General features: G+C 45.8%; 1 protein-coding gene across 2 annotated transcripts in view; it reads left to right on the top strand.

The window, feature by feature from the left end:
- The window catches only part of LOC126329139 (protein lin-54 homolog), a 236,570-nt gene that overhangs the window by 115,142 nt on the left and 106,480 nt on the right, over positions 1-14,948 (top strand). For both annotated transcript variants that reach the window (XM_049996128.1, XM_049996129.1), the window contains exon 6: positions 2,757-2,957. In XM_049996128.1, coding sequence (XP_049852085.1) covers positions 2,757-2,957 — 201 coding nt within the window. The remainder of the gene's footprint in view (positions 1-2,756; positions 2,958-14,948) is intronic.

Here is a 14,948-nt window from a genome sequence, read left to right as displayed (position 1 = left end):
TTTGGCCCCTTTGTTCAGAGTTTCTGTAGCATAATTTGTTAAGTTATTTCTGTGTTTATTCCTTTTGAATGTTCTGTGTATTGTGTGTATCTCTTGATCTTCTGTATCCCATTTTCACACACACACACACAACACACACACACACACACACACACACACACACACACACACACACACACTAACTAACTAACTCCAGTACTGCTGGCAGAATAAGTACACGATAATTTGGCCTATGCACAGAATATGCGTCCTCCCCCCATGCTTCGTAAGCATCCATCACTTGTGGACGACCACCTCAGTTGTCTGTGAACTCTTAGTCAGTGTTTGACATTACTACCCTTGTCGTACATAGAATGCTAACTTAATAGTCTGCAAACACAGAGTCTGCAGCAAAAGTATGTGATAGTGTGCAAAATACCATAAAATTTATGTTGCATGGGGAAAATGAAACAATTGATTATCTCTCTTCACTCATTGTGGTCGTTCCCAGTGGTTCCCCCCACCATTGCCTTTGGCCCAGTAGTCTGTGCAGCTACAGGCCAATTATAATGTTCATATTCAGATGATGTGCGGACATGTTCTGCAACACTACAATAGGGTATTCGACTCTTTCTGGGAATCATCTTCAATGGTTAATTATGTCATTTCATCCTCATAACATACTTTTTTCGTTTCATGAATTTCAGTATTTAATAAAAAATTTAAAAAATGGAAATGAAATTAGTGATTTGAAAGCCCCCAAAATGCTCCGTTTGAACCAGGAGACCCTGTGATGTCACTGGGTAGCACATTGCTCCTACTTTGTAAAGCTCATTCACTGTGATATCTTGTTTTGGAATTTACATATCGAGAAGTGGGTTATAAAAGGTGTATAGTACCACATTGTACAAATACATCAATGAAAACTCCTGAAAAATTGTTCGGGTGTTCCAAAGGCTGAGAAGGTGCTTGAAATGTGCTTGCAACCTTCTTGTTGAGGTACAATAGAGGTGGTAGTGGTTACTGCATGTATTCATTCCTGTGAGGATCATTTTCGTATAAGTAAATGCCCCATATCAACACTTTGTCACTTGTAGTGTAATATGTGTGGTGCTGGACTTCTGATACAATGCTCGCAAGATTGATCCCCATTGGGAGCAAGATTTTTTCCCTCGTTAAATTTTATTGCCTTTTGAAGTGTACTTTATACATAAATACAGTTATGTAAGAGTTTTATTTTGTATATCTTATTACATTTTAGCACCTTTTGCACCTGATCATTTTGAGATGAATTACAGGGACAGTATTAAGAAAATGTATTTCATGCCTGAAGGAGTTCTTATTCTGTAGAATTTGAGAATCCATTTAACAATTTTTGACCACATTATTCTTTCCAAATTAGTCATTAAAGGCAGTAATAAGCCACTTCCAACTGTCTCCATTGAGCCCATTGTAAAGCTGTATGATTTTGACCAAGAGAAAAATTGAATTTTGCCTGGAACCTACCAGGAAATGTAATTAGACCAAGGAATTACAATAAAATGGAAGTTGGTCCTGCTTAAGCACATTTAAATCATAGTGTTTCTGCAGCAGTTAACTATGCAGTAGACCAACAGATAGTGTAAGGTTCTGCTGCATCAGCTATATTTTATATACATAATTTACCAGTGGTTTAAATCAATGATATGGAGAAACAGAAATACTGCAATGTTTAAAGCTTTTGAAGACAAATTCAGTGATGCTGTGCAGTTCCCGACAAGTGTTATTACTGTCTCAAAATACGGAAATTTACAAGAGAGGTACCAGGAAAACAGTGCGGTTATGCCAACAACAGCAGCAATTAACAAACAGAATTATCTTCTGAATGAAAAAGTTTTTGCTGTGTCTTTTTGTGCAGGCCTTCACAAGCTGCTCTGGGAAACCTTTTCAGTATGGTCCGAGTGAATAATCCAGTTCCAGGTTTCCTCAGTTTTAAGACAATTCTGTGACATATTGCTGTGTCACAGTACTTCCAACCCAGTCACCATGCAATTCAGTTTCCACATTTCTTGCTTCTGTGTCATAAAAATCTGGGTTATTTTTGAAAAATGAAGAGACCACAAATGCCTCAATTTTCGGAAGGTTTCCACTATCTATCAGCCTTTACAAAATTTCTTTCCACTGTTACTTGAATTGAAAACTTTTATTTCTCGATCATTAAATACCTAAATGGTTTGCAGAAGTAATACAGAAAAACACTTGCCTTATTTCTAGCGTGTGATGTCACCTGAACTTAACCCAATAACAGAGCATTTTTTGATCGTGGAACAAAATCTGGAAATTGAATGATTTTTAAAATTTAATTACTTTAAGGTAAAAGACATTTTGTGAGAATATTGATAAGTGCTATTTGAATGTTAGAATCATTCAAAATAACAACAATGTGAACAGTATTTTTAACTTAGAAAAATCGCCTAGGTCAGAAACAGTCTTTCACTTGAAACAATGAACATATTGTTTTATAGCAATTTCGTTCTGATATAGCTTCTTTGTGTGTGTGTGTGTGTGTGTGTGTGTGTGTGTGTGTGTGTGTGTGTGTGTGTGTGTGTTTCATTATGCATTTTATAGTTGTTAGTATAAAGTAGTACAGTGCTCTCTGATCTGTTACATTTAATCAAAAAGTCATAGGAAAGATAGCAGTAACACAACAGTTATTCCATTTGCCAGAAATTTTGTTATGTCTTGCCTATGTTGTTTCAGTTTAGTTTGAAAGCAAGTTAAACATCAATGTATCACAGTTGCAGTATGTGCGACTCGTCAGCACCGCAAGTGGCAGTACATCAACAGTGGCAAGTACAGCTAGGGCATCCACTGATGGTCTGCTGTCTGCAACGGCAGTCAGTGCCACCACCAGGCCTTTAGCGATGTCAACAGTACGCTCGCAGCCGCAGGCTGTGAAGATGGTACCAATAGCACCAGCAGCACCCTCAGTCCGAACGGTTAGTCATGTCCTTACCCCATATAAGTATTAATTCATGCTGTGTCTCTGAACACCAAAAAATTTGAACACTAGTGAAGGAATTCCAAAATATTTAACTGTTTCACGCTGTTTTATTAGGACATTCAAATCTGTTTAACAAAATTGACAGGGGGAAAATGGATAAAGGAATATAAAGTGCATAGTGTGTTCCTCTGGTCTTAGTTTTCTTTCCACGCTTTATATACATGTCAGTTTGGGTTCTGCCTCCTACATACAAATGCCTTATTAGTTCAACAAGTTTTATATAATGTGAGCTGAAGTACTAGGTTATTACATTGTCCATACCAGTTTCAAAACATTAATATATTTATGATATTTACATTTTATTATGTTTAGGGTGTTTTACTACTCTTTCAAACCTCAGCTCATGCATAAGCCACTGCTAAAGGAGAATAGCAAAAGCCTGTAATATGCTTCTAATTCATATCTTGATACAATAGGGATGTGCTACATTCTCGGGGCTGTAAGTAGAAAGATACCAAACATAGCTATAATATGCATGTATCCATAATTTATGCACATTTTGTTTGGTACCAGTTTTGTAAGAAAGTGATTTTTGGGATTTCCCTTCTATAACTGATCGAAGTCAGGTCTTTAGTAGTTGTACCAGTGTAGAGGGCATCAGCTGTTGGCACCAATCAGAGTGAGTGGTGGAGGGATGGACCAGTTTTCCCCAGTGACAGACTGGTGGTCAATACAAATGATACATGTGCAAACACCTTGTGGTGCTGACTTCGGGCCCACAGGGTGGACTTAGTATCATATACAGTTACCCCAACTTGGTCTTGAAACGATGACTGCAGCTGGTGGTGCCCAGTCGTCTCATCGTCTAGCATAGCTCTGGTGTTGTTGCTGGACTCCGAATGAACAGGCCTCATTATTCTTAGTTATTATATGGTTTCAGGGTGCTTTTGTTGCACTATTACCTGGGACCCAGTCATCCAGTCATAGAGCTCATGACATGATTCTTGCCATGGTGTAGTGACACGGTGCTGCCCGCTGCAGCTATTACTGCTGCACTGTGCAAGTTTCGCCAAGCATGGCTAGCCCCCGTACATGTTGCTATAACAATTATGTCACCACATTATGCTTAATGGCCAGTGGTAGCTAACTCATTGCTCTACAATGGCTTTTTTCCAAATTCCTAAGAGATTTACTTAAAACTAGGTAGCAACACTACATCCCCCCCTCCCCCCCCTCTCCATGGGAAAGATCCAATCCCCAATACCTCACCATGACTACTTCCACCATCATTTTATAAAATAAGTGTCACACTCCCAAAATTATACTAGACTTGCAAACACTGCACATTTACTACATCAAATTCTATAGCTACTTCCTAGCAAATCCTTGAACATGTCTATCATCTACTTTATATCTGCCCACTGCAACAAGATTTCATCCAAGCTTCCAGTCTCCCTTAAGCTTTAACAAATTCATTTTTCCCCGATATTTACACCACAGTATTCCTCGTACATTCACTGCGACTATTATCAGCTTGGGGTCTCCACTTGTATTGCTTTATATATCATCATCTTTCAAGAGTCCTGTGGCCTGCTCATTATCTCATATTCTAAGAACCATATTTCATTGCTAGGTTTCTTGCCATGCTTAGGCACACACAAATTCTAATTCTTCGTTCCACATGTACAAATTAAAATGACGCTCTTCCTTTCTTTGTAAATTATCCTTAACATACCAACTTCAACAAAACATCGTCCAATTCCATTTAATTCTTAACGTTTGGCATTTCATCTACGTATCTGGTGGTTTTTTAACTGTTTGATTTGGTACAACTTTAGGAACTTTGTTCTTGCACAATAGGTCCTCCTGTGGTTTCTCAGCAACCACACTCCCAAAGCTACCCTCATGAGAAAACCACATACACTACGATTATTCACAACACTTCGACCAGCAGTACCACTTATTCCTCCCTGTAGTGATACAAGGGGTAGCAAATTTGTTATAAAAATAAAAATCTTTTAGTACATGTATTGCGTTCGTCAAGCAAGTGTCGATTTATGACGACATTGTCCAGACACGAATTAATTGTGATCCAAATCCATTTTGGCAAATTAATAGTTTCTCTCAGTGTATTGATTATGAAATACAAACTCTCGAAGTGTATTCAGAATGGGAAATATTAATATAAAGGTGTTTTAGTCTTTCTATGAATGAAAAGGAGAGTGAATTTATGTGCAGCTTTTACTCAGAGACGACGACTTAAAGTGCAAAAGTGGGTGTGTATAGTTCACTTGCCGGTGCGGTGAATTTTATTTTATGATTCTGAATCGGATGGAGATAAATCCAGTTCCAGTTAGATTCTTATGTCAGATCACGTCATTGTGAAAGAGTTGTTTAGCCCATCAGGAAAGTACTGGAAACTGTGCACTAGTTTTAAGTAAGTTATGTGCCAGTGAGAGATCGGGATGTTCAGTGAATCACTAATGATAGTTACAAATATGCTTGGATTGAATCCACAAAGCTGAAGTTAATTTTGAAACAAGTTCTGATGTGGACAAAAACTAAATGAAAGAGTATTTAAAATATCGAGGATCCGTTATAATAGAGACACACATGACGTTGTAATGAATTCATTGAAATGGTTCGCAAAACAGGAAAGTCCATTACACACACAAAATGCTACACGAAGTTTGGTGACACGTGCAAGTGTGAGTGAGTTTCTTTTCTTTTCCATAAATACCAATGAACAGACAATGTGATTATTAACTGTTGCATAATTTCATTTTAACACTGCAGAACTTGTTATATTTACAGTGTTTCTTCACCGAGATATCTCAGGAAGCTGGGACAAACAAGAAGAAAGAAGAGGCATTGGTAAATCCCACTGTAGCACTCATTACATACTGAATGCCACTCAAAATGCTTTTATTATTATTATTATTATTATTATTACTCCTGTTCACACAAAATAAGTTCCTAGTGCCTGGAGGCACTGTATCATACGCATTAACCCTTGGTGTATTTGTTCAGGTTTAACTGGTTTGTCCCATACATTAGACACACCTTGTGACAGGTCTGCACTGGCGATAGCTTTCTATCACTGTAGGTTAGATTTGGCATGATGTTGGTTTCCAAGCTTGTGTTGCACGCTGCACCCTGTTCATACTCGTTATGTACATCAGTCTTCGGCTGTGCTGTAAATAGCCCACTGTGCACATCAGCTGCTTGCTCTGCAAGGCTGTGACCCAGTACTTGCTCTTGTGCTTCATTCTAAACTTGTGGAATAAATTCTTCAACAGATTTAGCCACACTACAAACTTTTCCTTCATTCGCCCTGCTTTCGAGGAAGTATTCTGTGTGTTATACCATGTGTGGCCGCCGCAGCTCGTGGTAGCGTTCTCGCTTCTCGCGCACGGGGACCAGGGTTCGATTCCCGGCGGGGTCAGGGATTTTTCCTGCCTCGAGATGACTGGGTGTTGTTGTTGTTGTCAACTTCATCATCATTATTCATCCCCATTATGGTCGGAGGAAGGTAGTGGCAAACCACCTACGCTAGGACCTTGCCTAGTACGGCGGTGTGGTTCCCCCTCATCGTCCCCTACGCTCCTCGGAATACGAGACCTATCATCATACCCTGTGTTATACTGTTCCTGCCACAACATTTGCAACACAACTACAAACAACTTCTTGTGCATTTCCTGTAGTATCCAAAACAATGACATCTGCAGCTCCACTCTGCACAGTGCAAAAATCACTGGTACTTGCAGTTCCCTGAGCACCCAGACCAGGTTCTTCAGCCTCAACAAAACACTTGCCATTGCGGCAGACACTGCTGCATTTAAATCAGCCGTGTAACTGTGCCCACAATTAACCATTTAGATATAGCACACACTCATTCCTCCTACCGACCGAGGTGGCGCAGTGGTTAGCACACTGGACTCGCATTCGGGAGGACGACGGTTCAATCCCGTCTCCAGCCATCCTGATTTAGGTTTTCTGTGATTTCCCTAAATCGTTTCAGGCAAATGCCGGGATGGTTCCTTTGAAAGGGCATGGCTGTTTTCCTTCCCAATTCTTCCCTAACCCGAGCTTGCTCTCAGTCTCTAATGACCTCGTTGCTGATGGGACGTTAAACACTAACCACCACCACCATTCCTCCTACCACAGACTTCACAATTCCCCTGGATATAGGACTAGTACTTCAACATTACTCACTTTACCTTCATCACCATCATAATCATTATTGTCTGCCTTGTGTAATTGGTCATAAACTTATGTTACGACACCACCTACAACTAATTTAACTTCCCACTTTAAAGATCATTCACCCATCGATGACATACTTGCCTTTCTGTGGGTAGGTGTGTGGTGTGCATGGGACCCAGAGATACTGGAGCTGCATATCCTTCCCCATATCCACTCTTGCCCATCCTAGCTCTTTCGTCCCCCCCCCCCCCCCCCTCTCTCCCCTCCCGCCCGCTCCCCATGTCTGCCTCTGTGTTCCCCTTTGTATGATAACCTGGCTGTTCTCTTGGTTCTGCTATTTCTTTATGGTCTTGTGTCTCACATTTCCACCCCTCACCCCCCCCCCCCTTTCTCAGCTTTTTATGGTTCCATTTGGGGTTTGACCTCCCTTTCTAAATTGTTTCATATTGTGAGCCATTTGAGGAAGAACTCCTTCCCTAGCATATCCAGTGTACTTCCTCTAACACCCCTCGCCCCCCCCCCCCCTTCCTTCTTCCCTGCCATAGCCTCCACACCATCCCCTTCCCACTAAGTCACCAGCACGGTAGCCAGTCCATGTGGTGGGACTGTTATGTATTCATCTGGCTGAGCTCCTGACAACACAGGGACCACACTTGTGGCACCTGAGCTGTCAGTCTCTCATGTATGCCAAGGAGTGATTGCTCTTTTTTTTTGGGGGGGGGGGCATCAGAAGTCTTGGCAATGACCACTGTGCTGCAGCTGGGTGGCACCCAAGGGGTGAGCCTCTGATAGAAGTAGGTGTTACAAGGGCCGGTGGTGTGCACATGAAGCTTGCTAAGCTCTGGACTTCTGGCCAATTTTCTGCGGCCGTGTCTTAAGGTAGGAACAATTCTGTCTATGCTCCTATTTTTCCTTTCTCGTCCTTCCCCTCTGTTGCCACTCTCTGCGAGGAGGGCGAAACCCACATGCTTGGGCTGAAACCCCTTCCCCATTACTACTGAGGGAGATGCTTTCACTGCCATCGAACCTCTTTTTCTTGTAGAAGACATTGCAGTGAAGTTTGGTGAAGTTCACTCCCTTAGTAAGATTCAGTCTGGTTCCCTACTGATCAGAATCTCTTCTGCCAGTCAGTTGGCTTGTCTTTGTGCTCGTAAGCACCTAGGAGACATCCTGGTGAGCATCACGCTTCACCAGTCCTTAAATATGACCTGGCACATTGTTTTCCACAGGGACTTGTCTTCAATCTGATGGCGGGTCGTTCATTTCACCTGGTGAGTCCAGATGGGTCCTTAAGAAAATTGTGTTCACAATAGCTCTTCCCTCCTGGCTTTTGAGGGGGATACCTTTCTGGAAAATTTCGAATTTATGGTTTAATGTTGCAACATAAAGCCTTATACCCCACCTCCCATGCGCTGTTCCTGTTGTCTCCATTTTGGTATGTGTCTCAGTGAAATGAGGCGACTGCTATTTGCAGTGACTGCAGCCATCCTCTCCATGTGGGGTATCCTTGCACCCACTGGCCAAGTGAATGGACTGTTCCAGGCCACATTCTCTTCACTCACCAGACTGTCCGATATGTAAAAAGGAAAGGAACATTCAGGAATTCAGAACTCAAACATGTATCTTTCTTCTCTTGCAGCTGCTGTAGATGGGGTTCATTTAGGAACTGCCTTTCCAGGCATCTCAAGGGCAAGAAGCCTGTTACTTTGAACCAGACATGAGACCCATGCTCTGTGGGCTACAGGGCCACTCATTCTCTTTCATATTTTGATATTATTGCGAATTGCTCTCTTCCCAACAATACCTCCTCTTGCACTCCAATAGAGGAGAAGGAGGGGGGGGAGGGGAGGAGGAGGAGGAGGAGGAGAAGAAGAAGAAGAATAAGAAGAAGAAGAAGATGTGTAAGTCTTAACTTTCCAGGGGGTGTCACTCTTTCCCTCTCAAGTCAGTACCTGATCTTACATTCAAGGACATCACTCCATTATTACCAGTAATGGTCACTAACTGAGTATCATTATAGATTTTGAGCCATTCATCTTCCATCTGGGCTCTGGTACTAATCTCCTCCATTGGGACTGTAATGGTTACTATTGTTATCTGTTGGAATTTCGGTCTCTTTCTGTCTATTCTTTAGATTGTGTTGTATTGCTGGAATCTCATTCTGTGGATACTTATTCACATGGCACCACCGCATCCTTGCCACCTTACATGAATGGGGCTTTCATGGCCCACTCACAATTTTTATCTGAAACTTTCTTTCATGTTGCAGTTTTCAGGAAAAAATTGGCAAATTGCTTAGCACCCCCCATCTGCAGGAGAATGGGGTACTGTAGGGTTCTGTTTTGAGTGTCCCTCTCCTTTTAGTGACTATCAGTGGTCTGGTGGCGGCTGTGGGACCTATGGTGTCCCCCTCTTTATATGCTGAGGACTTTTGCATTTATTTTTGTTCATCCACAATGGCCATTGCTGAACACAGACTGCAAACAGCAATATGCTGAGCATAATCTTCGGCTCTTAGTCACGGCTTCCAATTTTTGGCTGCCGAAACCTGAATTGTGCATTCTTTCCTCACTGTACAGTGCATTTCCATCTGGAGTTGTAGCTTGATGGCCAGCCCATCAATGCCCCCCAGGGGGCTCGCGGTCCTTTCGTGAGTACGTGCGTGGCGAGCACGGGGCCCCGAGCTATTGCAGCCTTCCTTCTTTTTCCGGGCTGCATTTCCTTTCCCTTCCCCTCCTTTCCTGTCCTTCATCCTTCCCTCCGACCTCTCCTCTCCCTCTCTTGGTGTCCCTACTTATGGTGTCCTTCCTTATGTTGGCCCTGCTATTCTCCTGGTTCTGTTGACCTTGCAATTCGGCCTTGTTCTGTAATTCCTTCATCCTTTTGGTATTCTCTGGTCCCCTCTGGGGTTTGACCTCCATCACTAAATTTTCTTCCGTAGTGTGAGCCATTTGGGGAAGAGCACCTTACCTAGTGTCTCCGGCGTGTGCCATCATCATTGATTCCATCGTTTCCTTTACGTCGTTGTTTGACGCTAGGGTCCATAGCCAGCACGGTAGCCAGCCCGTGTGGTGGGGTCGCTATGTACCCTTTTGGTTGAGCCCCCTGAAAACACAGGGATCACACGTCTGATACCTGAGCTGTGACCTCCTCATGTAAGCCTAGGAGTGGTTGCTTGTCGTCCTGGAGCATCGGAACTCCCAGCAATGGCCGCCGTGCCAGACGGCCCTTGCTGTGGCTGGGTGGCGCCCATGAGGAGAGCCCCTGATCGGAGTGGGTGGTATCAGGGCGGGCACTATGCTCATGAAACGCATAAGAGTCCACAACTCTGGCCGTTCTCCGGCCGTCTCTTTGACTGGAAAAGATTCTTCACGTGCTGCTTCCTCTGCCCCTTCCGCCTTCCCTTCCGTGGCTACCCCCTGGGAGGAGGGCCAGGCTCGTCGGCTGGGGGCGAAACCTTTCCCTCGCTATCTGGTTTGCGCCAGAACTGATGGGGATACTTTTACTCATACGAAACCTATGTTTTTTGTTGAACACATCGAAGACAAGTTTGGCGAGGTGGATTCTATCAGCAAGATGCGGTCTGGGTCGCTGTTGATTAAAACCGCTTCAGCTACCCAGTCTGCAGCTCTCCGTGCCTGTACCCATCTTGGTACGATTCCTGTGTCAATTACCCCACACCAGTCCTTGAACATGGTGCAAGGTGTAATTTTCCATAGAGACCTCCTCCTTCAATCTGATGAGGAACTTCGGGACAATCTAAGCCGGCGGGGGGTTCACTTTGTTCGGCGGGTTCAGAGGGGTCCGAAGGACAACCGCGTTGACACTGGTGCCTTTATCTTGGCCTTTGAAGGGGACACCCTCCCTGAGAAGGTCAAGATTATGGTCTATCGGTGTGACGTGAAGCCATACATCCCACCACCTATGCGATGTTTCAAGTGTTTGCGTTTTGGCCACATGTCTTCGCGCTGTTCGCAGGCCCCCCTCTGTGGTGACTGTGGACATCCGTTCCATGAGGGAAGTTCCTGTGTTCCCCCTCCTGTGTGCGTAAATTGTCGTGGAAATCATTCTTCACGGTCACTGGATTGCCCAGTGTATCAGAAAGAGAAAAAGATACAGGAGTATAAGACTCTTGATCGTCTCACCTATACCGAGGCCCGTAAAAAGTATACACGCCTTCATCCAGTGACCCTGACAACTAGTTATGCTTCAGCAGTATCTTCACCCCCTCCTCCTCATTCCTTACCCCAGTCCCAAACCCCTTTCCTCCGCCCTCCCCCTGCGGTTCCCACACCATCCCCCCCGGGCACCGCTTCCTCTCCCCGGCTGGAGAAGTGTCCTGCTTCTTCGGCGTCTGCCGGTCATGGGCGCCCCTCGTGGGATCCCCCTTCCCGGCACCTTCCAGGCCAAAGGTCTGCTGCCACGCGGCCACCACGAGAACCACGGTCTGCGGGCCCTCAGATCGCCCGCTCTCTTTCTGTTCCCGATCTTGCTGTGGCTGGCTCCATTTTGTTGCACAGCCCTCCACGATCCCAAACAGAAAGAAAGAAGAAGCACAAGTCCCGGGACAAGGAGTCTCTGGTATCGCCAGAGGTCTCGTCCCCATCTTCACAACCTAACTCTGACCTGTTATTCATGGATGTCGCCCCCTCCTTGTCGGTGACGGGTGGTGACCCACCGGCATGACTGACATTAGCCTGTTCACCCCCCAATTGACTCATCGTTCTTTGGCTATCCAGTGGAACTGTAATGGCTATTACCGTCACCTACCGGAGTTGCAATCCCTTCTTTCGTTTTACTCTGCGGCTTGTGTGGTTCTACAAGAAACTCATTTTACTGGTGGTCACTCACCAACCCTCCGTGGCTTCCGTGCTTTCTGTCGAAATCGGGTCGGCCCCCTACGGGCGTCTGGTGGAGTTTGCACGATGGTCCGAACGGACATTGCCAGCACGTGGATTCCTCTCCAAACTACATTGGAAGCAGTTGCTGTTAGGATCCACCTGGACTCTGGAGTCACAATTTGCAATCTGTATCTCCCTCCTGACAGAACTCCTACACCTGCCTCCTTAAGTGCCCTCCTTCAGCAACTTCCTCCTCCCTTCCTTATACTTGGCGATTTTAATGCACATCATCCCTTGTGGGGCAGTGCATTTCCATCTAGTCGGGGTCATCTCATTGACCAGTTTATTACCGACCACGACTTGTGCCTTCTTAACGATGGCTCCCCAACCCATTTCAGTGCCGGTCATGGTAGCTTTTCTGCCATTGATCTTTCTCTCTCTTCTCCCTCCCTCCTCCCTTCCCTAAAATGGTCACCGCACGACGACCTTTGCGATAGTGACCATTTCCCGTTGATTCTCTCGCTCCCTTCCTGCTCCCCCATGGACAGATCACCTCGTTGGTCCTTCCAACGTGCCAATTGGCCTCTGTATACTGCACAGGTCGTTTTTTCTCCCTCATTGTCGGATGGTATTGATGATGTCATACGTGACATGTCTGACGCGATTGTTCACGCTGCTAGCCTTGCTATCCCGCGCTCATCTGGACCATTTCGCCGCCGGCAGGTCCCTTGGTGGAGTTCCGACATTGCCGTTGCCATCCGTGATCGCCATCGAGCTTTGCAACACCTTAAGAGGCATCCATCCGTTGCCAATCTTATTACCTTTAAACGCCTTCGCGCAAGGGCCCGTTACTTAATCAAACGGAGCAAACGGATGTGTTGGGAACGCTTTGTTTCTTCCCTCGGTTCTGCTGTCCCTCTGTCGCGGGTATGGGCTACACTTCGCTCTCTCCAAGGTTGCCATCGGCAGTCTACCCTCCCGGGTCTTCACCTCCCGGATGGCCTTTGCACGGACCCGTTGATTCTCGTGGAACACCTTGCGACCCATTTTGCAACAGCGTCGGCATCAGCCTCCTATCCGGCTGCTTTCCTTCCCCAGAAACAGCGGGCCGAAGCTTCCGCCTTATGTTTTACCCCCAGCCAGTCAGAATCATACAACGACGCTTTTACTGAATGGGAACTTCTTTCCGCACTCTCCTCTTCTCATGATACGGCCCCTGGCCCAGACTTCATTCATAACCAACTGCTTCAACATCTCAGTGCTCCACAACAGCGACATCTTCTCCGGGTATTTAACCGTATTTGGCTCCAGGGTGACTTCCCTTCTCAATGGAGGGATAGCATCGTGGTTCCCGTCATTAAGCCCGGTAAGAACCCCCTGTTCGTCGACAGCTATCGGCCAATTAGTCTGACGAACGTTGTTTGTAAGTTACTTGAACGGATGGTAGCCCGTCGGCTCACTTGGGTCCTCGAATCTCGGCGTCTGTTGTCCCCTTACCAGTGTGGCTTCCGAGAGGGACGGTCTCCGATCGATCATTTACTTCGCTTGGAATCCGCAGTTCGGCAGGCCTTTTCCCAGCGCCGCCATTTGGTTGCTGTATTTTTCGACCTTCGCAAGGCCTATGATACGGCTTGGCGCCATCATATTTTACTTACACTTCATGAGTGGGGTCTTCGGGGCCCACTCCCGATTTTTATCCGCCAGTTCTTGTTTCATCGTTCGTTTAGGGTTAGGGTTGGTCCAGTTTTAAGTTCTCCGCGAACCCAGGAGAATGGCATCCCTCAGGGTTCCGTATTGAGTGTACTTCTGTTCCTCATTGCTATAGATGGACTTGTGGCCTCCGTCGGTCCTTTGGTCACTCCTGCTCTGTATGTGGATGATTTCTGCATTTGGGTTAGTTCCTCTTCGATGGCCGCTGCAGAGCGTCAGCTCCAGGGTGCTATACGGCGTGCCTCTGCATGGACCATCTCACACGGATTTCAGTTTTCTCCTTTAAAATCGCGAGTGGTCCACTTTGTCGCCGTGTGACAGTCCACCCCAATCCAGAGCTCTATCTCAATGCACAACGATTACCTGTGGTCCCACAGTTTCGTTTCCTTGGCCTTCTTTTCGACAACAAGCTCACTTGGCTGCCTCATATCAGACGCCTGAAGATAGGATGTTTCCGTAAACTAAATGTCCTTCGCTTCCTTGCCCACACCTCTTGGGGTGCTGACCGTTCCACTCTCCTCCACCTTTATCGGGCCTTAGTGTTGTCTCGCTTGGACTATGGTTGTCAAGTTTACGGTTCAGCTGCCCCTTCTACATTGCACCTCTTGGATCCGGTCCACCATCGTGGTATCCGTTTGGCCATCGGTGCCTTCCCGACTAGCCCTGTAGATAGTCTCCTGGTTGAGGCTGGGATCCCCCCCCCTTTCCGTTCGGCGCTCCCAGCTTCTGGTTTCGTATGCAATCGCTGTCCGTTCCTCTCCCACTCATCCTTCCTATTCTATCCTGTTCCCTGCCCAAGGAAGTCGCCCACCTGACTCCCGCCCTCGGGCGGGTTTACCGGTTGGGCTCCGCCTAGCGTCTCTTCGCCGTGATTTTCAGCTTCCTTCCTTTTCCTGTATCTCACGTTCCCTCCCCAACACACCTCCTTGGTTAGTTCCTCGGCCCCGAGTTCGGATGGATCTCTGCCGAGGTCCGAAAGATTCCGTTCCCCCGATGGTGTTCCGTTGTTTTTTCCGCCGCATTTTATCTGAGTTTCGGGATGCTGTTGTGTTTTACACTGATGGCTCTAAATCTGCTGATCGTGTGGGCTATGCCTTCACCTCCTCTGTAGGCATGGAAAATCATCTCCTGCCAAATGCATGTGGGGTGTTCACTGCGGAATTGATGGCGGTCTCCCGGGCCCTGGCCTTTATTAAACAGTCAAAGCTCAATCGCGTTTTGTTATGTAC

This window comes from Schistocerca gregaria, chromosome 2, assembly GCF_023897955.1.
Source record: "Schistocerca gregaria isolate iqSchGreg1 chromosome 2, iqSchGreg1.2, whole genome shotgun sequence".
Classification (NCBI taxonomy): Eukaryota; Metazoa; Arthropoda; class Insecta; order Orthoptera; family Acrididae; genus Schistocerca; species Schistocerca gregaria.
The sequence above is the reverse complement of the archived record's forward strand: the minus strand, read 5'-3'. Positions and strand labels throughout refer to the sequence as shown.